At 25.8% G+C, this 25,327-nt stretch overlaps 1 protein-coding gene across 4 annotated transcripts; it reads right to left on the reverse strand.

The window, feature by feature from the left end:
• Positions 1-5,950: 5,950 nt before the first annotated feature.
• On the reverse strand, positions 5,951-25,295 carry LOC107452302 (tubulin folding cofactor E like protein mlt). Of its 4 annotated transcripts, none has more exons than XM_043043115.2 (6): positions 25,176-25,295; positions 21,179-21,451; positions 19,112-19,287; positions 14,559-14,901; positions 10,213-10,364; positions 5,951-6,538 (listed from the first exon to the last, which is right to left on the reverse strand). In XM_043043115.2, exons 1-6 carry the CDS (start codon positions 25,194-25,196, stop codon positions 6,220-6,222), a joined length of 1,284 nt encoding a protein of 427 aa, XP_042899049.1. In that variant the 5' UTR covers positions 25,197-25,295; the 3' UTR covers positions 5,951-6,219. The 4 variants fall into 4 exon arrangements, with proteins under 4 accessions (XP_042899049.1, XP_015924161.1, XP_015924162.1 ...); XM_016068675.4 differs by lacking the exon at positions 25,176-25,295 and adding an exon at positions 25,028-25,169; XM_016068676.3 differs by lacking the exon at positions 25,176-25,295 and adding an exon at positions 24,791-24,914.
• Positions 25,296-25,327: the final 32 nt, after the last annotated feature.

Consider the following 25,327-nt stretch of genomic DNA (forward strand, 5'->3'; position numbering starts at 1 on the left):
TGTAAATAAAAGATGGATCGAAAATCACAATCTTTCCATTTTTAAAATCAATTATTTTAAAACACACATTTATGTTCATAAAAATGAGATGTTGCATAAACACGCCAATATCAGGATTAAAAACAAACTAAAAATAATGACAAAATATTTGTCATCCGAAAAATCAAGACAACTATGAAACCTGCAATTGACTATTATTATAACATTGATGGGATATTAATTAGCAAAGTAAAATTTGACCTTGTAAACAAGAAAATCCATCAATTATTGAGTTAAGTAATATTTAATTTTTTAAACACCTAGATGTGAAATAAAATCCTAAATGACTGCATTTAAATATTAAAATTTTTGCACTATAATGATCTGTTTCCATATCTTTTGTTTTATTTTCAAACAAAATAAACTGATTGGTATGGTTCACAGTTAACTAACACTGATTAATATATTATTAAAAAAGTTTAACTTTTAAGAAATGTTTATCATACTTTAATACAAACTAGGAGGCTCCGCCCCCTGCTCGCTAACGCTCGCCAACCCCCGAGAATTGCTACGCAATCCTATGTGGTTCACGCCATGAACCATGGCTCCCTGCGCTCGCTCGCCAATGAACACAATGTTCTAGCACAAAGACATAATATATTATCATCAAAGACATAGTATTTTATCATCAAAGACATAGTATTGTACTTATGAAGATGAATTCTACCAATGTTCTTATTGGCTTTTAAAAAAGTATATTAGCTATTTAGATTGTACATGGTGAAAAAATCAAAACATTAGCTAAATAAGAAACATATTAGCAAAATAAATTATCAAATATTGCTTCACCAATATTCTGCATTTTAAAGCGTGAAAATTCAATGCATAAATAAATGCGAAATATAAAAAAATTCAATGCATTCAATACAAACACTTAAACGGTTTTTAGACGTTTAGGTAGCTCCCAGTAGAAAAATATCAATTCAACAGCGGCCTTTTAAAGCATTCTCACTTCAATTAATTAATTAATTCCTAATTGAGTTTAAATTAAATATTGTCATGTTTTTAGTGCATGAATCTGAATTGAACAACCTGATAATGCTCACTCTGGTTATTGTTATCTGGTTGCTCACTACGTGCTCTTGCGCGCCGAATCCAATCAATTAAAAATGAAAACTGTTGCCAGCGCGAGAAAAGAAATATCATCGGTTTTATTGATACATACATACATACGTATGTATTAGCGTTTTATATAATATAGATAGTTCTAAAACAATAACTACAAATACATTTTTACAAAATTCAATTAAAAATGCACGGTTGAGTAAGTAAATTTAAATTTGCAATTTAGCTAATGCGAGCACTAAAAAAGGGATTTTTTTTTAATAGAAAATAGTTTAATGAGAGAAAAACAAAAAGAACATATAAAATGAACCACAAAAATTTAAAATCATAACATGTTTATACAAATAAAATATAACATAACAAATTGGGCAACACAGAAAACCATACAATGCTGAACACCAAGCTGTATTTTTTAAACACATAAAAAAAATCTAAAACTAATTTCCTTATTAGTAATTACAAACTATTATATACAAACCAGAAAATACTCTTTTCAATTTTACATACAATTATAATATAATCTTTTAAACTTGTCTCGGTATTGTTGTGTAAAATTAAATGTATATTCCACTTAATTTTTGAAATAAATTCAACAGTAGGAATCAGAAGCATTAAACAACGAAGTATTAAGGAAAAAATAGTAGAAAATAAAAAATTAAATAACAGGTTAAAACTAATATTTAAATTAACAACAGAAAAAAGCATGTTTAAGCCAAACATAAGCTTTTTAACTTGACAAAATAGAAATATTCAATTAATACTATCAAATATTCCTTTAGTTATGATTAATGGAATGAATACTATCATAATAAAAAAAACTTGCAGTTTTGCTTTTATATTTGTATATAAATTTAATTTAAGAAATTTTAAGATAAGGCTACAAACATACTCTTCAAAACATAAACTACATTAAAAAATAAAATTTATTACAGCTATAAGAATATAAGTATATTATATTTTTATAACAACCATAACTGTAACAACCAGACAACATAACTGAATGTAAAAAATTTTAATTGATGAATGAATTTCACAAAAATAAACAAGCTTCTATTTAGGTTTTTTTTTTGCTTTTTTTTTTTTACATTTTTAATATGATAAGAAATATTATGGATGGCTTTGGCGAAATATATCACTCAACATAGTAAAAAAAATAATAATAAACTGTGTGCATTCATTTTATACATTTTAATTCTTTTTTTTTTTAATTTTTAACATAAATACTTTTCAGAATTTCCTTTTAAGAAAAAAATAAATAAATCAGGTAAGCCATAAATAGTGAAGTGTATAGTGCGATGTTTTAAATACACAACATACATCTAGATGTGGAATAAAATGCAAAAATTTTAAACATTCAATTGGTATAAATCATGTAAAGTAGTTGAATGATTTATCAATTCTGAATTGCACCCAAATTTTCTCTAAGTATAAATATTTGATTTTATTCTGATTAAAATATATCTTTCCAGATGAAAATTATTTCTATGCCAATTAAAATTCATTTTAAATATATTTATTTTTTTAGCATTTTAGTCATAAAAAATAATCAAACTGCTGCTTATTTATTAGTATTATTAAATAACGCAATAAATATAAGAATAAAATTTAGAATATTAGGGGGAAAAAACATATTCCCCAAAGTCTTAAATTTTTACAATATGTTACAATGTAGAAATATTTTATAATGATAATTAAAAAAATATAAGCTTTTAGAATTAATTTCTAAATGTTAAAACTGCTTTTTATACTTTTTTACTGTTTTTGAAAAGTATTGAAAATCTGATAATTTAAAATGCTGGTAAAGCACAGAATGAGCATGAAAAATACTCTGTCAACATATAACCCTCTGGAGAGAATACAATTTTTGTGAAAGGAATAAACTTTGGAAAGAGGTGTTAGGATCTATATGCTCAAAAATAGGGTTGTAAATGATTGCACAACTCTCACAATTACAGTTTCAAAATTTTAAAAAGGCAACACTGACTTTTTCTGATCCAAGCTTAACCCTTACAGTTAAAAATTTAAAATGAGGATGAACAAGATATTTTTAGCACAAGATATTGCAATGCTAAGCCTTTACCAAGGGTCTAATTTTTCCTGACCACGAACGAGAATAGAGGGTGGTAAATAAACCCTTGGAAAACTGAGAAGAAATTACAATGAAAGCATTTCCTGTTTCACAGAGTTTCGATATGTCCACAAGTCCAAATAGGTTTATTCCAATCACTCAAATGGTATACTCTCCATATTTCGGTAAAGTTATTTTTTAATCACCCTGTATATAAAAATATCAAAATTAAGAATAAATATTCATCTTCACAAAAAAAAATTAAGTTCTTTAAAGTAAAATTAAGTTTCAAATATATTGAAATAACATTGATGCATAGTCATTATTTAATAAATGCAAAAAAAATTGGGGGAAATTAAAAGTAAGATATTTAAGTTAATATAAAAACAAATTAAAATAGTATTTAACAAAATATAAAATAAAGGAGTTGCCTTTGTGAAACTATGAAAAGAGCATAAAGTACTCACACAAAAACTGGTTTTAATTAATATATCTTAGAAGAATTTTTATTCACTTAGAAATTTTTTCAATTAAAATATCTGGAAGAGCCTGAGATAAAATTTAAAAAAAAAGATAAATAAACAAATAAAGGAGACAAACCATTTGGAATAAGATAAAAACAATAATTAAATTTAAAAAATTTCCATAAAATATGTAAACATTATTACGTGCACATTGTTACAGCACCAAACATGAATATTTTATTAAATTTTTATTGGTAAAGAAAATAATAATTAAAAAAAATTCTAATTAACACAATATATAATAATATATTTAATGAATTCTCTTTGCACATTTTATTGTAATATTAATCTATATTCAATTAATGTAATTTCCATTTAAATAATATTACATAGGAATAATAGCTGCAAATGAATTAGATTGCAAATAATAATAAAAAAGTTGTATTTAACAAAATGCAATAAGATAAAACTTCAAATTGAAAATAGTTATCAGTGATAAATTATATTGTAAGAAATAATTTTATTTTCATAAAAAGTAAACATAAATTATAATGCAGAAAATTTTTTTTACAATGTAGCTAAGTGTCTCTCTTCACCAAATTTTAGATAAATAATTTTTACTGAAATAAAATATGTCATTATAATTTTATAAAGAAACAAACACAACAGCTCATTTAATAATTTAATAAAATATAAAACAATATCACATAAAAAAAACAAGATGACTTGTAATAGCAATTTTAGAAAGCACTAATTTCAAATAATACAAATATTACGAATTAAAAAAGGAAAAAAAAGGCAGATAACTATACGAAAATTCAAAATTTTTTTTTTAAAAGTAAATAAAAAAAAGAAGGGGGAAAAGTCACCGGATAAGTCTTTGAAAATATTTGAATTTATTTGAAAATTTTTGAATTTATTGAATTGAATTTATTTAAACTAAAATGAATGTTTAGGCAATACAAACTTTTATAGAGTTCTAATTACATAACTATTAGTTAATTGCAATCAAACAAACTGATTTATAATCTAAATGATAATTGAATATTATAAAAATATCAATTACAATAAAATATATTAATATACATACTTTAAAAAATGCCCAATATTCTTCCTAGTATTTAACAAGGCTACTTTTTTAATACAAAAATTGCCATTAGTTCATAAAGTGAAAGGTATATCAAAATGGTGTCAACTGTTTTAATTTTAATTGGAAAAAGTTAAAACAGTATTAATGATAAAATACAAAAATTTATTCTCAAACCATTAAGGGAAAAAAACATATGTAATATAAAGTAAAAATCTAAAACTAATTTTACAATTAAAATATTTGTAATATAACATAAACTAACACAACTTTTTATAAATATAACAATTTAAAAACTGACAAACTTTAAAAATCTATTCTGATATAAATAATGAAAAGTTTTAAAAATTTGTAATAACACTTTATAGCACCAACATTTTAAACGTGTTAAGTAATGTTTTTTACTAATATAGAGTGGAGAATGGAAAAACACAGAAGACTTTAGTGAGTGTAGTTTGTGGCAAATATTTATAGTTTTAATGGAATATTTATGCCATACAATTTACAAGTCGGAGCATTTTCATACAAATATAGCTCTAGAATTTTTCTTTGTATTCCAAAACGATTTGTATAATGAATAATATTTCCTTTTGATATCATAAGTCAATTTTTCAGTTTAAAATAATTTTATCAGATTGCTTACTTTAAGCTTAAGTATTTTATTTTCATATGTTTGTATTTTTAGTCAAATTATAAGTTTTAAACCTTATTTCCCTCCAAGTGTAAATAGAACTCATTTTCCAAGTTATTTAATTAGTAGTTTACAAGGAAAATTTCAACAGTCCACATTAAATCATTATTTTACAGCTTAAGTCTATAAAATTAAAAATTTTAGTTAATTTAACCAACCCATTCTTCCAAAGAACTACAAACTAACTTAGATAATTTAAAGGACATTTTTCAAACAGATTTATTTAATGAGTCTATAACTAATAAATAAGTAAATTTACTTTGAAAATTAGTAAATACAATTTATTTTCAAAGATTAATTTAAAACAAGGTTAAGTAGTTTTGAAGGAAAATTTCAACAGTCCACATTGAGTCATTATTTTACAGTGTATGTCCACAAAATTAAAATTTTTTGTTTATTTAACCAACCCATTCTTCCAAAAAAATACAAACGAATTTTGATAATTTAAAGGGCATTTTTCAAACAGATTTATTTAACGAGTCTATAACTAATAAATAAGTAAATTTACTTTGAAAATAAGTAAATACAATCCATTTTCAAAGATTAATTTAAAACAAAGCAATTTTGAAGAAATATTTCAACAGTCCATATTAAGTCAAAATTTTACAACTAAGTCTATAAAATTAAACATTTTAGTTTATTTAATCAACCCATTCTTCCAAAAAACTACAAACTAATTTTGGTAATTAAAAGGCATTCTTCAAACTGATTTATTTAATAAGAATATAACTATAATATTTCATCTTAATTAAAATAGAAATAAAGTGTTAATGTTCATGTTAATTAATTTAGTTCAAAGGTCAATTTATTTTGAGTCCAACAACAGTTCATCACCATCTCGTATTTGATAGCTGTATAATTTTCTGTTGTTATATCGTAGTTCATCAGGACCACAAGCGTTTTTCAAATCTTGATCGACATAAAACAGTCTCATTCTAGCTGGTCTTAGGCCAAATTTATCACTCAGAGTAGCTTTAAGCTCTTGAACTGATTGCTGTAAGTTTACGGTTAAAACTGACTGTTCTTCACAAAAATGAACAAACACTTGAGCAGTTTTCTTAGGAGATAAATCAACATCAACTAATGGATCCAATTTTCCATGAATTTCTTCTAAATCATAAAATCTATAAAACAGAAACAGCTATTTAATATTTCTTCTATAATTAAAGTGGGTGAATAATTATTTAAATTTACAAACATCTTAAAATAATTTTAGACAAAAATATACAACCTCAACAAGGTAAAGTTTATTATAAAATTGAAATACACATCTTTTTAAATGATAACTTTTAATCAATATTAATTTTTTTTTTAAATTAAACATTATAAGTCAAGATTAACAAATTTATTACATTAAACAATTCAAATAGAAATTTTAAATCTTGAATTAGGGTTCTTACATTAATACTGAGTAAAATTACCTAAAACTGAGTTAAGTAACTAAACAACTGAAACAAATCTAAGGCAAATAATTTGTTTGCAGAGTGTGCAAAAAAAAAACAAAAAAAAAAACATCTGGGATAACTTTTTATCTAATGATTAGATTTTCAAGTACTAACACTCCATCTTACTGGATTGAGGGCCTCACCTTAAATATGTTAATTAATTAGTGGTAACGATATTTCAAGTAATAAAATCAGGCTCAGAAACACATTTTCTCTCAATAAACATACCTCATTTATTTAACAGATTTGCATTTATGACCCTCAAAATATGGGTTATAGCTATAATCTGGAAAATATTGTGCCAATCAAAAGAGTGGTGGAAAGTTTGAACCACCAAATGTTAATTTAACGTTTTGTGTATTTCTCCATATCTTAAGAACTTCTTAAGCAAATTGAAAGTTTTCCCCTACAATTATAAAATTTATAAATTCGAATACAGTATATGCTCCTCAGTCACTCCCCATCATTGTGATGCTTCCATTGCAACGAATGATACGCAAAGTCCAGTTTGCTATTCCATAAACACAATATTTTAATGTCTATGAGAACAATTCCAATATAAAGTCCGAAATTTTGTTTAATTTTTTTTCAATTTCAAGAACATCAATCCAAAAACGGCATAACACAGTTGAGCTACAAACAATTTAATTCATTATAGAGAATTAGATGAGTACATCGAATCCTTGCCTGGGAAAAAAATAAGCATCTATAACCATTGTAAGTTTGTTTTTAAAGGATTAAATTAACTCATTAACCATAATTTTCTTATTCCAAAATTCTTAACTCTTTACTTTTTTTGCGAAGTGTTGTAATAGGCAGCTTATTTCAGAGATAAAACATGTGGTAATATCATTCTTCTAAATTTTATTTTTGGTTAAACTTATTAACTCTCAGTGCATATGCTATTTGACTGCTCACAACAAGCATAATGCTTAGAACAGACTTTAAAAATTTGGAAAGAAATGGATTAATTATATTGGCAGTGGATTTGTCAAAATAAGTCCAATATTTATGAGTAAATATTTGCTATAGTTTTGAGTACCCATGTTTAACGTCCATATTTCTTTGAACGACAAGACATTAAGTCATGACTGAATTATTCCATAGAAAAAAATACACTTTAATAATTATTAATTATTTTTTAGTACCCTTATTATTAATAATAGCTGAAAAATTTTGAATTGCAAGGTTTAGAAAATTTTATATCATTTGAAGTAATATAATTTTAAACGACAAAATAATTATTAAAATTTATTTTTTTTGCCTGGAATTATCTTTGAATAAAGGAATTTTATAACTGTGCACAAAAATTTTTGATTTGCTTAAAAGTTCTTGAGATGTGGCAAAATAAGCAAAAAGTAAAATAAACATTAAGGAGTCAAAACTTTTGACCACTCTCCAGACCAGATTATTGGGATTGCATTTCTAGAGTGCAGCTACCCCTTATATTTTGAGAGATGAAAAAAAAAGGTATGTTTATTCAATGAAAGTACATTTTTGTACCAAGTTTTTTAACCTAAAATATCATCTGCACTAATTAATTGGTCCCTTTCAAATATTACATAAGCATCTAACAGTTATTTTGCTTATTTAGGTGATTTGTTTATTCAGGGGGTGATTTGCTTATTTTCGCTGACAAGGGGAAAGAGGAGAATAAGCAATGATAAGACAATGAAATCCCCTTATTTTAAAATTATCCAAAAGCAAAATAAAAGAATTAACAAAAAAATGACAAGTGAGGAATAAAAGTTAAATTTAGGAAAAGAAAAAAAGTAGAAAAAAAATTCTTTTTGCAGAGTTTCAGAATTCAAAGTTTTGAATACCAAAAGAAAGCACAAGATTCCTAAAGAATATTATACTCCAAATTTTATAAAATGACTTTAAATGAAAAGCAAAATGCAAAGGGACATCTTTTTATTTGATTTAATCCCAAAACTTGAATACTAAAGTTAAGGTCAAAGTTCATGCTAGAATCAAGGAGTGAATGTTACAATCTTCTTGTGTAAGCGAGCTGCTTATTTTTTGCTGACAAATGGGGAGTCCAAAATTATCGAAAAAGTGTCCAAAATTGCTTATTGAATAATTGAATGGCCTCATTAGCATATTTAAGGCGACGCCCTCGAACCATTAGGTTAAAGTTCCAGTGCATGATAATCTGATCATTAGATCAAAAGTTATTTATGAGAGTTTCATATTGTTTGTTTTTCAAATATTTATTTTCCTTCATTTATTTATCTAGTTTTTTTGCGGACTATACATAAAAGAGTAAAATAAGAAAATATAGAGAAAACAAATAAAAACATAAGACAATCATGAAAAAGTCATAAAATAAATAAAACATAAAAAACATAGCAGAAAATTTTAACCTACATAAAACACGCTACATGAATTATATGAACAAAAACAAAAAAAAACACATAAAATAACTAGAATAACTAAAACTGAATGTGTTGCAGTATGAGCAACTTAATTCAGGTATGTTAACTATTTGTTCCGGTCTTATAGTGAGTTACAGATTGCACAATAATTTTAACTGCCCGTGCATTACAATAAATTTTTTGATGACATCCATCAATTTGGAACAAAAAGAAGGAAGTTTACTTTCTTTCCTACCCCAATATGTATACACATAATAAACCATAAATAAAACTTAATATAAAACAATTGACTAGAAGTAATTTATTAACTGTATTAAAATAAACTCAAATTTTTAGTTAAAAGAGAAAAAAACTAAAAAAAATTTTTTTTTAATTTATAACAGATAATTAAACGCCATTTAGAGGATTTTTTTCTTTTAAATTTTTATGGCTAGTCTGTCACAACATGCAGGAAAGTTCCCTTAATTCTAAAATAACAAAAACATCTTATTTGTTGCTAAAATTCTAAACATTATCAATTATAGAAAACAAGTTTTATGAATTTAAAAACCACATTTCATTCCACTACATTAAAGTTTATGTGCTAGCAAAACAGAACAGAATATTATTGGTAATTAATAAAATATTTGAACTAAATTGAGTCTAATATTCAGTGTTAAAAAATTAGAAACTTATTTTAAAAGATTTGAAAAATTATAATTTTAATAAATGTAAGAAAAAAAATTTAATCAAATTTCAACTGCAAAATTAGGTTTTATTTTTATTTATCTTACTCTTGCAAAAAAAAATTTTAATAATAAACAATTAATAAAGTTTAGAATTTAAAAAAAAAAAAAAAAAAAAACAGAATAATTTCAATACAGAGTTTTTAGACTTATTATTTCATAAATGAAATAATTATTTTATTTTCATAAATGAAATTTCATAAATGATATTTTATTTTCATAAATGAAACAGAAAAAAAAATATTTTTACCTTTTAGGTCGCTCATTTTTGGACAAGAAATGCCGAATAAAAGCTCTTTCAGCATCTTCTCTTTCTTTTTGAAGTATGGCACTACCATTTAAACGAATCACAGAAGGAAGATAAGCAATTAAATGCTGACGTCTCTCAAGATCATTTAAGTTCTGAAATTATAACATTTCCATAAGTGTATATGAAAAATATACATCTGAAGGGACTAGAATCTAATGATAAGCCATGTTTAAAATTGTCCAGAAAAAAGTTTCCTTTAAAAGCGTTTTTTGTAAAAAGCAACAGGATTTCTAGGTAGGAAAAAAGACACTACTATATAAAGTCAGACCTCGATATAAGGTCATCCGCATATAAGGTCACCCCGCATATAAGGTCACTTTTCCAAAGTTCTGGCTCACTGAATAGGAATTCTTTGTTACAGATTATCCGATATATGGTCAAGTTTTAAAAATCGTTATCGCTTATAAGGTCATTTTTATCTGGGGCGTAACATGGTGTCCACCACATGCATAGCAAATTGTTTTCGTCATGCTGGTTTTGTGAGTTCTCTGAATATCGTGGATGACGAAACCAAAGAAGGAGACGATATTCCTCTATCTGTTCTGATGGAAGATTTGAAAAATCCCGGCCATGCTATTGAAGGGGAGGTTGAATATGGTTTGATTGATGAGGAAATTGTCACCACTTCTGAAGCTACAATTTCTGAAATTGTTTTACAAATTTCACAAGTTGTGGACAATGACAGTGATCCTGAGACTGTAGTTGTATCCCAAAGGAAAGCCTTCAACGCAATAAATGTCGTATGAAATGTTTTTACAAACCATGAGGGAGCTGAGGAACATTTTGAGAAGTTACAAAATCTAGAAAACATTGTTCGAAAAATGAAACCAAAAACGAGACGGACCTGCATAATTGATTATTTTAAATAAAGTTAGATGTAATGTATGTATGTACACTTTGAGGAAATTTGTAAACAGCTTTATTTTAAATCAAAATTTTTTCAAAAATCTAACTTTCTTTAATTCTTTATTAATTCTGTTAAAATTTATTGACTTAAATATTTAATTTATGGCCGATCGTTTTCGTTTGTATTACCATTTATATCGGTTTAAAAAATCACAATGTGTACTATTTACGTACTTAGTTATGAACTGCTAATGAATCGGTTAAAAGGTCACCCCGCTTAGAAGGTCACTTTTGCTATGTCCCTTAGGGTGACTTTATATCGAGGTCTGACTGTATTATGTTGTTAACTAGCGGAAATTTTTAAAGTACTTTTTTGGAAACATTACTAAGGATTAGTGTGATATAAACATTTATCTTTTAGAAAATGTGGCTTATCACTGTATGTCCCAAGCCCTTTCCTTTATAAAGATTGCATTTTGTGTGGCTTTTCATAAATACCAAACAGGAGTGAACCTCTATTCTAACTAAATTTATTTGATACAACAGAAATTTAACAAATATCTTATTATATAGTTTGGTGTAATCATATACCAATTTTTAATAATGGTTCTTAACCCACTGGCGGTTAAGGAAATGGGTAAAATTGGGAGAATGTTTCTCCCCTACACACAGTTCCCCTATTAGTTAACATGGGAAAACCGGTTTTGCTATGCAGAGAAGACTGCAGGTTAAAATACGACTTTTTACGTGCAGAACCGTCAGTGGGTTAATGATCATGTGCTTTCTTAGTCTCTTTTAATTGCTGTAACAAGTAACTAATTATCTTTATCAAATTGTAATTGATTAACTTTTACTTCTTTCTCTGATTATCTCTCTAAAATTAATCAACTAAAAGATCCCAAAATTTTTCAGATTACAGAAATAACACAGATTTTGTTTCACATATTCAGCGTTTGATTGGATTTGGGTGAAATTTAAACCTGATCATTTTGCTTGGTTACCATTGCAATTTTATTTACAATTTTATATTTAAATTCTTATTTGATTTTTGACTATACTATAAAAACTCACTAAATGTTTTTTACAAATTAAAATACTAAATACAGTTGAAAGTTTCAGATCTGGAATCATTGGGACTTCTGCAAGTTTAGAAAATAGACTTTTCTGGATAATAAAAAAAAAGATATAAAAAAATTATAATAATAATCATAAATAAATAACAATTAACATAAATTTTAATACAATAATGTTTCATTAGTGGTTACATATTTAGTTTCGTAAAAAAAATTATTTCTAAGGAATTACGCATCGGAAAATTTTCTATTAAATCAAAGTTTAAATCATGCTTGAAAACCTTGTTTACAGGACAAATTAAAAGCTAAATCTGGCCCCTAGGGTAAAATACACGGTATTAAAGGTTCAGTTCATTTACTTTTAAGCTAAGAAAATCTTTCAAGCTGATATATATTCATGGTGCAATAGTAAGGCTGTCTGCTTTCTAAGAGAGGTTCAGTACCAGATGGGACGATTAAATTTTATCTCTAATTTTCTTTTTTAAAAAGATTGTTGATTATCAAGATGTTTATGTAATTTATAAATTATTATTTTTTATTTAAATTGCGTTTTTGAAAAAATTTAAATTACAAAAAAATTTATAGTAATTTTTTTATAAACTATATGGATTATTTTTTAAAGAAAATGTTTTAATTTAAAATTTAAGTTAAAGTTTTGTAATTTTTTAAACTTACAAAATTTAGAAATTTTTTAAAATTCAAAATTAAGTTGAAAAATTTTTTATTTAAAATTTTGATTAAAACTTCGTAACTTTTTCAGAATAATCCATATATTTAAATTAAAAAATATTTAGAAAAAATAAATATCTTTATTTTTTTGTCTTAAAAAATTTATTTTTTGAGAAAAATCAATCAATATTAAAAAAATAATCATTTATAAACTGAATAAAATATAAAGAAAATTAGAGATAAAATTCAAATGTCCCACCTGTGATTTGAAGCCCAGACCTCTTCGGTAGAAGGCGAACAGCCTAACCGTTACATTCTGAATAAGCATCATATTAAAAGTTTTATTAGTCTAAAAGCAAACAGACTGAAATTTTAATGAGACATATTTTACCCTAGAACAGGGATGGGCAAACTACGGCCCGCGGGCCAACTGTGGCCCGTTGGAAGGTTTTATCCGGCCCGCTGATAGAATTTTAATTTGCCGATCCGTGGCAAATATAAACAATATACATTCATTTTCTTGTCGACTTTGTTTAAAGCTATTTCTGTTCCTTCTTTTTTAACAAAGTACTGATGACCTTTTTACTTTCTCTATTTTTGTTCTACAAATCATAAATTGATGAAAATAGTTAGGACAGACAGCTTCAATTGGTAAAATGTTGGAGGCAGGAGTTCTTTATAGAATAGCCGTAGATTGGCTCCAACTAGCGTTTGTCTTTCTCGATGAGCAAACTTACGGAATCTAATATAAGTGAATTGTACTTGACATGTGGCAGACTGCGCATCTTAAGTTCCAACGAGCGGACAATCTAACAATCATCTGAAGCAGTTGCTTCTAAATATGGCAAAGTTAGAGTGTTACAAATCATTACCAAAAGTTAGTTTCCAAAATCTAATATTTCATGTCCAGAAAATCAGTGCTATGTTTCCTTATAGATGTGAACAAGAGTTTTCAACTATGAACCATAGAAAAAATCATTTCAGAAGTAGACTAACAGACAAGCATTCAGCCTCATGTCTTAAAATAAGCACATCTCACTTCGAACGTCAATATAAGGAACTTTTAAAAATGAATCAATTCAATCTCATTCATCTCACTAAATATTTAAATTAAAACTTGTATATCGCTTTTTTGAAGAAAAAAAAATTACTTTTTTTTTTTGAAGTTTTTACTTGACCCACTAAACATTTTTTTTCTCGATTTTTTGCCCTCGACCAAAACAGTTTACCCATCCCTGCCCTAGAAGTAAATCTGGCAGCTAATTCGTATGCTATCCAAGGTTTTTTAACCACGCTCCTTAATTTATACTTAACTTTGTTTCAATAATAATTTTCAAGATGCATACTTCCCTTGTTAGTATAACAAAATAAATCTCACTGATAAAATAAAAAATTAAAATTATTGAAAAAGTAAGCAGAAGATAAATTTGACACATCTATAAAAATACATCATGATAGATAGAGCCATGATTCAAAACAGAATTTAAAAAGTAGCAAATAAATAATAAATATCATAGTTATGGAATTTTATTTTTTAATATTCTCAAATTTCAAGTTTTCTCTAGGTGAGTTCATATTGCTTTTCAGTTAATCCATGCTTATTTTACATGTTGATCAGCTCTCAAAGCTATTAAACATATAAGTTAAAGGTTCATTTTAATCTCTAATCCACAATATTATGATTAAAAGAATACTCACATCCAAAACAGATATCCCAAGTAATCTAACATCTTCAAGCTTTTGGAAATGGTTTAATTTATCAATGTCTTTCCAGTCACTTAAAGGTGCATTGTTAAAATTCAAAGACTGAAGATGGGGAAAAAGATGATGCCATGATGGTGGATCAGGGATGGAGGAAATGTGAGTGTCAGCCATAACTAATGATTCTAAGTTAGGAAATATCTTTCCAATTAAAGCAACATCATTCCAGGATGTAAAAGGATTACCGCAAATATACAACTGTTTCAAATTTGGGTACTGCTTATTCGAAGGTAAATCAATACACCGGTAATCATTAAGACTTAAATGTAACTCCTGGATGCTGCAAAAAAAATGACAATACAGTTTATAACAACTAACTTTATAAACATGTCAGTTGTAAAGCCATTTATATTCACTTAGGAAGAGCATTCAGAAAAGTAAAATATCAAACTTTACTATAGAGATTTAATTCATTCGAAATGATAATAATATAGGCACAATTACATATACTGGAAAAATTTTAAATATGCTTTGCACAATAATCAAAATTTTGTGTTTTATTATTAATGTATATTACTAAAACTATCAACAAAAAAAATTTTAACAATTAAAACTATTTTAACTTTTTACTAAAACGATTTTAACTAAACCATTTTATCTGACACCCCACGAAAGAATGTTAAAAGCATTACGATATAGGTTTTATCATTATTAAATATGGTGAAACCCAATTATTCTTGTGACTACAAATCCAACATTTCGGCTGGCAGAAAATAACAATAAAAAAGAAAACATAAATATATCAATGATTTTTATGATGTTGCATTATTGTTTATGATAGAGAAATAAAAGATAAGTTTTTTTTCAAAGCTTCATTATAGCTACTACATTTTTGGAGAAACTAAAAAAAAAATAGGCTGGTGAAGCTCCCCAGATCATTCAACAAGTTTGATTTCCCAACATACCTCAGGTCCCAAAGGGGAAGAAAAGTAAAACAATTATCATTTTTCTTAAAAGATTACTAGATTTTTTTCTTTCTTTCTGTACAACATTCTTTGATAAAGGTATAAATTAAGATTTGATCTTTTAATGCACTGAAAGAAATGTTTGCAATTATATAGTTCCAATAGTAGTAGTTACATGTAAAGATGAAAGAAGATTATAAAAAAGACGTTACAAAATTGAAGCTAAGAAATATTGGGCAAAACTGTATGTTAAAAAATTATCAACATCAAAGGTTTCTGAAAATAAGAGTGTAATATAGCTATATAAAATGCATTGAAAGTTTTAGGCTAATGCAAGAAAAAAAAAGTTTTTTTTTTTCTGAGAATTAAATTTTATATGGTAAGTTAAAATAGTAAACTATATGCGTTAGTAGTTTAGTGTTAAAGATTAAGGCTATGTGTAAAAGATATTTTAGTTAAGTGTTAGAGATCTAACTATTTGTTTCATTTCTTTTACTTTAATTTGATAAATTAAATTTCTCTAAATTATTCTCCAAAAATTACACCACTCATTTAATTTATTAACCATTATCAGATTATTTTTAGTCGAATGTAGGATATTTGCACTTTAAATTAAAGTATTTTTACAGAGTAAATTAATAATTTTTCTTTCTTTTTTTCTTTTTTTTTTTTTTGCTCGCTTAATAAAATATTAGGCAAGGTTGTACAGATATATGACAAACTTTCAGACCTTACAAGAAAAGGAACAGAATTTCTTTAAAAATTTCTTGACTGATTTAATTAGAAATTATGACTAATTTTTCTTTAAAAAGCAGACTAAGTTATATATTTTCTGAAAATTGATATAATTCAATTATCTTTATAAGTAAAAGTGAAAATGACAAGCAATAGATTAAAAAATTTCATGACCTAAAAGTCGCAAGGTAAATTACACATTTATTCTATTTTTATCAAACATTTCTAACAGCAATTTTTTTTTTAATCATAGTTATAATTAACATTATAAGAAACTGATTTGTTATATGCCTGCACCCGATGTTTGATGATTTTTTTTACTTTTTCTTTTTTTTCGGTAAACAATTTTTGCACATTTTTATTGGCACTGCTTTTGTCACATGCCGAAAACGAAATCAAATATTTTAATCCTATTAAATGAGAAGTTCACTTGCAATTCAGTTACTTTTTAACAAAACATGCAATTTGTAAAAATAAATAAATTAATAAAATAAAATATAAAAAATTTTAAAAAAAACAGAGAATCTATATCAAACATTCCAAGAGACAGTTTTGTTACCAGCCAGCCACAAATTTCATAAAAATATAACATGGGCACTCAAAACTATTTTATAATACTAAGCATGTTTTGTTACATCTCTACTACATGTTTCATATAAAATACAGTGATATATACACACGAAACAATTATTTAATAAGTTAAACAGGCATATTATTAAAAAAACATTCATATACAGTGTGAAGTTACTCACTTATAAATGTGTATTCTATTTCTTTCCTTCAAAAAATTCTTAAAATTATACCAATCTTTAATCATGGTTTTAGCCAATCCATAGCAAGAAAAATTAACCCCTCAGTCACATTAAATGTTTCCACATGCAACGAAATTCTTAACACACAATGCAGCAGGGTAATTCCATAGTTACTTGTGTTACATGTATTGTTGCATTTACATTTAAGAGTTCTTATTTTAAATTTAATGCTTTTTTTGCTGAATAACAAAGAAGGTCTACTTTTCCTATTTAAAATAATGTAAAATTTTATATACCATACAATTAGAAACTGTTCAGCTATTTTAAAATAAAATATAAAATGACAAATAATCATAAATTACTTTTTGCTTTCGATAAATGAATTTAATTGTGTACAAAAATTTTAAAAAATTTAATTGTGTACAAAGTCTTGAGATATGGGAAATTATGCAAAAAATAAAATTAACATTAAGATGTCTAAATTTTGGATCGCACTCCTAACCAAACTTTTAAGGCCATAATTTCCTCAGAGTGGTAACACCCTATATTTTGAGGATCAGGTATCCAAATCCATGGAAAAAATGGTACATTAAACCAGAGAAAATACATTTTCATGTCTGATTTCATTACTACCCTATGTTTAATGGTTTAAAAGGGTCACTCCTTTAAAACATTAAGATTGAGTTCTAGTGCAAGATATGATCACTAAATCAAAAGTTATTTAAGGAGCAATTTTGTACTTTTCTGCACTGTACTTACAAAATTTAATAAGTTAGATGCTTTTAAATTTATAATTAGCATTAAAATTTCTTTAAAATTTTTATATTCAATAAGCATGTGTTGTTCTGGGTGATAAATTTTGTTAAGTTGATGAGATGTAAACATGCTGAATTTTAGTTTTGCTATTTTATCAAAACTTCTTTCTTTTTGTAGTTAATGCAGTTAGTTAGTTTAAGTGACAAAAATAATTCAATAAACAAAAAAGATTGTGGCTACACATCTTACAAAAACTTAAAAGTTCTCGTTACAAAATTATATTAAGAATAACTGCAGATAAATTTTATGAAACAGTTTTGAAGCATTGGCCACGGTAAAAATACATGTAAGCAGCACATCCATATGGATATTTCAAAGAATTTTTCTAATTTAGGATAAACTTTTATCCTTGTTACATTTCAAAGAACAATTAAATTGACCTTTTTTATCACAATAATATGTTTTCTTTTTGTCATTTTTTCTTACTACCTGAAAAGAAGATACTTATGATAGAAATATATATATATTTATATTTAACAAAGTAAACAAAATTATTATATGAGTATTAGTATTTGGAAATTGACATTGAAATTCCTGAATTTAAAGCAGAAAAAATGTTATTTTAGAGACAGTTTACCAAAAAAATTTCTGAGAAATAAGAAAATTCTACCGTTTAATTTTCTTTGCACTTGTAACTAAAAAATTATATAGAATATGTCAACTTAATTTGGACAAAAGAATAAAACACACATCTAACTAAAAATGATATTCCCGCTCCCATGGTGTACTAGGATTCTACGTTTCTCTTCAAAATTAATTTGGACTTTCTTAATTTATCCGAACAGATTAAAAAAAATCCAGGCAATTCTTTAACCTTAAAAAAACATACTTGTAGTGGATTCAAGGCAGATTTATATTTAGCAATGACACTGAACCTTAATATAAACACAAAATAAGTATATATGCATGAAGAATTTGTACATCTTTATCCCTTCAAAGTCACGATCTACTATTAGCAAAACAAATGGACAATTAATCATTTTTAAAAAAAGTGTTTCAGTGAAGTGAATTCTAGACAAATTTATTTCGGCAATGACACTTAAACTTAAAAAAAAAAAAAAAAAAATTATTGAAGGTATCAAGTCAAAACTTTTACTTCTCCCACTCTCCCAATCATGACATCACACTTATATGCATGCACAAGTGCAATCAGTATCCCATATTGGAAATTATTATCGCCAATGCTGGGGTAGAAAAAATTCCATAAAATAGTTGCAGGTGCATAAAAAATCAGTGCCCGTTATTATTGTAACGGCAAAAATTGATGAAAAAAAATACTTACTTTGGCATGGCTTCTAAAAATTTACCAACAACAGTCCATGGAACATAAGTGTGATTTAAAACTAAACTCTGTAAATTTTCTCTTTTAGTGAAATGTATAGGAATTGCATCTTTCATATTGTTATGACTCAAATTCAAAAAGGACAAGTTTGGCATGTGCTGCAATATGTTATCAATCTGGAAAAAAAAATAATGTTTATATATTTTAAAAAATCTCTGCCATATAATTTAAACACAAAAAATATTGTATTACATAGACATGCACAATGCTCACAAACTTGACAGAAAGTTTGTCACCATTGTGCGAAACCTTTTTATTCATTATAAAAAAAAATCTTTCACATTCAATATTTCTCACCTATTCTATCTTGCTATTGATATTTTTTTGAACCACTATTATCTATAGTAAAATGAGTAGTGAAATAAAGCAAAATTATTTAAGTGTAGAAGAATTAAAAAATTATTCTTATAGAAATATTTATCAAATGTTAGCTATGAAATGTTTCTGATCGACTTAGATTTTGAATTTACAAAAAAAAGTTAAGTATAATGTGAAACAAGTTATGAAAATAACTAGTTATATATTTTCAAAAAACTGCTAAATTTAAAGAAATATTTGCTGGCATATATAATAATCATTATATAGTTTTATAAAACTTATAAAGCACTTATTAAAAAAAACTGTAATTTTTGAACAAATTTAACCAAAATTAAGAGAAAATAAGGATAAAAATTAGTTGTAAGAGTCAATAAATTGCGTGCAGAATGTTTTTTAATTGAGATTTTGTATTTGCAGAAAGTTTTTCACTTTATCGAAGTCTAGTATTACCTTTTTCAAGAAGACATAAAATTAGCACAGCGTTTTAAACAAAAATAAAAAGAACATTGTTTCCAATAGCCTTTATATTTCCTTTTTTCTAAGAGCAACCATAGAATTTTTAATATTCAACTCCATAACCATGTAATTTTCAACTAGATTTCAAAGCCAAGAAATATATGCTTTAATAAAAATTTACATTCATGGAGAAGAGCGAACCAGCTTAATCATTGAGGAAAAACTCTAACGTTTAAACTGCAAAATGGAAATGGAACATACGACAAAATGTATAATTCATTATTTAATTCAGTAGCAATAAATGATTCCAGGTGAATTTATTTTCTTTACCATTTGTATTTTCATTGTTACCTTTTTTCTATGTATTTTTTTATTATTTATTGATGCCTCACCTATTATGTTTGCACACTCAAACTCCCAAATTCTATTTTCTGAGTAACTACTTTTGTTAATTTTAAGATTTAACTTCTTTGACGCCTTCTGGTTGGGGGCAGAGAATCTTTGGATCTTGGTGAGGTCGCTGCGCCCAACCCACATCAACCAGGATTTTCCCTGGAGTTGCTTCTGCCTCCCTTGCCCATTTTTCCGACGTGTTGCCATGGATCGCCACCAATCCTTCCTTTTCTAATCCTCTTTTTCTTTTGCTGAAAGGTCACGCGCACACTTAGAGTCTATAGTATTCTACGGGTGACCCCTGATGGGGCGGGGTTAAACTTCGATCATTTGTTTTTTTTTCAGTGAGAACTGTTGCAATTGTTGAAAATACACAACAAGCAGCAACAACAAGCAGCCAATACTCTAATTCCAAATGAAATTGTTCCAGTGGTTTACAATTAAACATGTTGGAAAAAATATAAATCAACAAAAGTACATCCACCTCAAGAATAAATGTTTCCCTAACCTTTGGACTATAAAGAAAAAGTTTTAAAAAATTCTTAAAAATGCTTTTAAGATTTAAAAAAGAAAAGAAAATATTATAATATTTTCTTATTATATATTTTATTAATATTAAAATTTTAAAAAAATTATTTTTATTATTAATAAAAAACTATCAAACTTGTTGACTTTAATTAATCAAAGTTCTTTTAATACAAATAACACAATCCTATTTTTATAATACATCGAGCATAACCAATAAATGGAGAGAGAAATTTAAATGTAGTATTAAAGTATTCTTTTTAACAATTTCATCTTAAATGGTTTTAATAATGTAATAGCAGAATTAAAATATACCTCAGTCAAATCACATAATTCATTTTGACCAAGGTCAAGTTCTTCTACATCGTGACAAAGTTCTTCAATTTTGTGCAATGCACCAGCTCTGTCAATATCACAACGATTCAAGGCAAGAATTCGAGGCAAAACTAATCTCCCACTTGGGCTTGACCTTCCAGGAAAACTACCCACTAGAAAAATTTCACATGGCTCTATAGGATTTGAATCCACATCTTCTGCATAACGTATTTCAAGTGCTTCAGAAAAGGAACAAGATGTCATCGTAACAAGCTAAAAAAAATTAAACTTTATCAGAAGATATTTGATATAATAAAAACATTAAAAAACTTTTTTCCCATCAGACATAAAATTTTCATTACATATTAACTTTAATATTATTTGAAAAAAATATTTGGAAATATTTCTCAACATTTATAATAGAAAACTTCAAAGAATTTAAATATATATATTACGTATGTAACGAATAGTGATTCAGCTGAATAGAAAATATTTGGCGGTTGAATAGCAACATTATTTTTTTTAAATCATTAATCAATGTTTCTTATTCATAAATAAGTTTAGTCATTATTGAAAAATAATCAAAACTTAGCCAAATTATTGGTATGGGGTAAAGAAGAAAAATAATAGAAATATTTAAGGTAATAAAGATAATTAGATATTACAATAATTAGATATATTTAAGATAAAATTTTAAAAAAAACTGACTAACAGCTATTGGGGGAAAAAAAGGAAAAAGAAAAAAAAATTCCCTCATATTTCTTAAAACAAAACTTGAATAGCAAAAATAATACTTTCCAGAAAGAAAAAAAAGTTTTTCATAAAATGCTAAAAGTTATATAATCTATCAGAAAGGTTTATAAAAATGCCACATAAATTCTCATAAAAAAAATTTAAACAAAAGCAAAAAACCAATCTTAATTTTCAAAAGAAAATTTTAATACTAAACATCTCAGTTTTCCAATTACTGTATTTTAAAGAAAAATTAGAAAAAAATTATAGAGTCTAATAGAAATCATCATAATTGCCACATCATAATAAAAAGCTTTATAAAAGCAAAAGAAAAATTTCAAAAAAAGAGAAAGTTAAATAGAAATTAAAACAAAAATCATTTTTAAAAAATTTAATTTTTAAACTAAAAATGTATCATTAAAAACCTCAATTTATCTTTTTCACATTGCTGTATTTTTATAAAAAAAAGTGTCTCCCCATGAAAGAATAAGATTCATTAAATATGCTCCTTAAAAATTAAAAAATGCTAATAAGAAGAAAAATTAATAAAAAAAAGTGAAAGAGAAACAGAAAAAAAAAATTGTTCTTAGTTCTGAAATATAACTTTAATGATGAGAATCACAGTTTTCTATGTCATTGATGATCTGTTTTACTGCACTGGAAAAAGTGACAATAAAATAATAAATTGTTCGAAACAACTTAACATGTTAAAATGCTGCACTATACTTAAACAAGTAAAAACGAAAGAAGTTCTTAGTTCTTAAAACAAAAAGTGGTGAAAAAAACCATAAAATTGATTTGTAGTTAAAAAAAACTCATGATTTAGTGTAAAGTAACCTAGTTCTAATTCTTCAAATTTTGCTTTTCCATTTGTCATTCAGAGCATAAACTAATAAGTTCTAATAATATATATGTATAGAAAAAAATACAACTTTGATAATTATTCGTTAAATATATACAAATTACCAAAAAAAAAAAATTTGAAAAATATTTTGCTGAATACTTGGCCAAACATTCGGCTAACTAAATATTTGGCAAAAGGGCTGAATACCGAATTGAGGCAGAATATTCGCTACATCCCTAATATATATATCTAGAGGATTGCCAGGGGGTGGCTGTTATATAGGATGATCTCGGGGTTTTAAATCATTACAAACGCCTTTAACATAATATATTTAATAACAAAAACATGGAAGATGTTCATGATACAGTGGCATGGAGGAAACTGATAACAAAAATGATTTTACATTACTGCACAGAGCGCCATCTGTTGAGTTTTAAAAATTATTATTATTAACATCTAGAAATATTATTAACAGTGGCTATGAGTTTTACCATTGAGTCAAAAGTTTTCCTTTAAATAAGCTTAAAATTCCCATATAATTCCATTTATTTAATTTTACTATTTTATTCATAAATAAAGAGAGTCATCGTCTAACAGAACATGTTAATTACAGTCTTGACTTACATAAAATATTTCATTATCTAGATTTTTTAAAGATTTTCGCATTTGATTAATTTATTATTACTGTGGTATTCGATTACAATTTTTGAATTTCTTTTAAGTTAACTATATTTCTTACTGTAAACATGTAAATAAGATGGAAAGATAAACTTCTGCTGTCAAGACAGAGAGAAGGAAGTTGATCAACCTCTTAGGAAGATAACCAGACATGCGTTGCATAGCCACGTCATAATTTCCCTACTCCTCTCTAGTTGATAAAAGTATTTAAATTTGGTATAATTTACCTGGATTCAATGTATCTTCTAAGAGAATAATATCTCTATATTAAACCTGCAAATAGATTAATTTTAAATTTTTGTTTCGCAAAATTTTCATTTGGAAAAATTTTCATTTTAAATTTTGCCCCAAGTTTCTGAGAAGATAGTATCTATGTATCAAACCTGCAACATTTTTCAATTTAAATTTTAACATCAAGATTTAATCAATAAACTAAAAAACCTTTGAAATCACTTTGTTTTTAATAATTAAATTGTATATCGTCATATATGTACCTATATGCTAAAAATATAAATAAATAAATTTTTTAGGTAGACTTTGGCCATCTTTGTGCTTTATAACATCTTCTTAACTATAAAAAAAAAAACAATAGCAAAATATTTGGCCAAACATATTTTTTTATAAAGACATAAAAAATTAAGAGACTCGAATATAATTGTGTATTTCATAACACAACAAATATATATAATAAAAATTCAACATACAACTGCTTCTATTATTATTTCAATATATTATATGAATACAAAAATAATTTTAAAAGCTTATTTAAAATTTCACCTTAAGCTTCTGAAAGAATGCAACTAAATGATTTTTAAAAATTAGGTATTCTTTTACCACAGTTCTGTGGGGTTACAATATAATAATAATATAGAAATGTTGACACACTGAAAATTTATAGTTTCAAAAATTGTAAATTATAGATAACAAGGTGCAAATGGCCCCACAAAATCAATAACTTCCTCTTCACAAAAAAACTAATTGAGGCTCAAATTATGCAACTTAAGCTTAATATAATGCATAAGCTTATACTTATGGAAATTCTAAAAAAATATTTATCAAAATCTAAATTACATTCAGTTATTTGATTTAGATAATTATTTGGATCAATTAATTAGCTATACTTATTTCGATCAAGTAGTTTTTTTTTAATCAAATTTTATGGTTAGGTGTCATAGGAAAAAGCTTTATTAATTATACCCAACTTATCTTATTTACAAAACAGCACAAATCAAATTCAATTTTCATGTAATGAAATTTTCAAAATTATTCTAAATTAATTCGATTGTTATTATTTTAATAATTGCATAAAAAATTAAAAGTTGCAAAGTAAGAGGAAAGTGAAAAAATATACAAATTACATTTTTAACGTTATATGTGATAAAGAATAAACAAATTTCTATTCACAAAATCGAACATTTATTAGAGAAAAATTGAAAACGATTAAAATATATTCAAAAATTTCTCGTATGAATTTGTTATAAATGTCAACAAATAGCACGTTCCTGATCAGCTGACGTCAAAGGCAAAATATGCGAAGGAATTAAATATTTTCAACAAATCTTTTAAATCTCAAAAAAAGATTTATGAAATATTACTTTTTCATGTAGAAGCACTGATTTATGGAAACTGGCTTAAGAAATTCGAATTCACAATTATGAAAATATTCAAGAGGAGACAGAACTCTCATAAGTTTGTAAACATTAAAATTCGTTAAAAACACAAACAATCAAACCACTACATAACCTTGATCGAATAACTCTTCATTTCTGTTCTTCATGATTTGAGTACTTGTACAGCAGACGTTATTGACAAAAAAAAATAATAATAATAATAACGATAATATTGATCAAAAAACTTTAATCAAGCTGTACATGTTTGCATTCCTAAAATTTATA

This window comes from Parasteatoda tepidariorum, chromosome 3 (assembly GCF_043381705.1).
Source record: "Parasteatoda tepidariorum isolate YZ-2023 chromosome 3, CAS_Ptep_4.0, whole genome shotgun sequence".
NCBI lineage: Eukaryota > Metazoa > Arthropoda > Arachnida > Araneae > Theridiidae > Parasteatoda > Parasteatoda tepidariorum.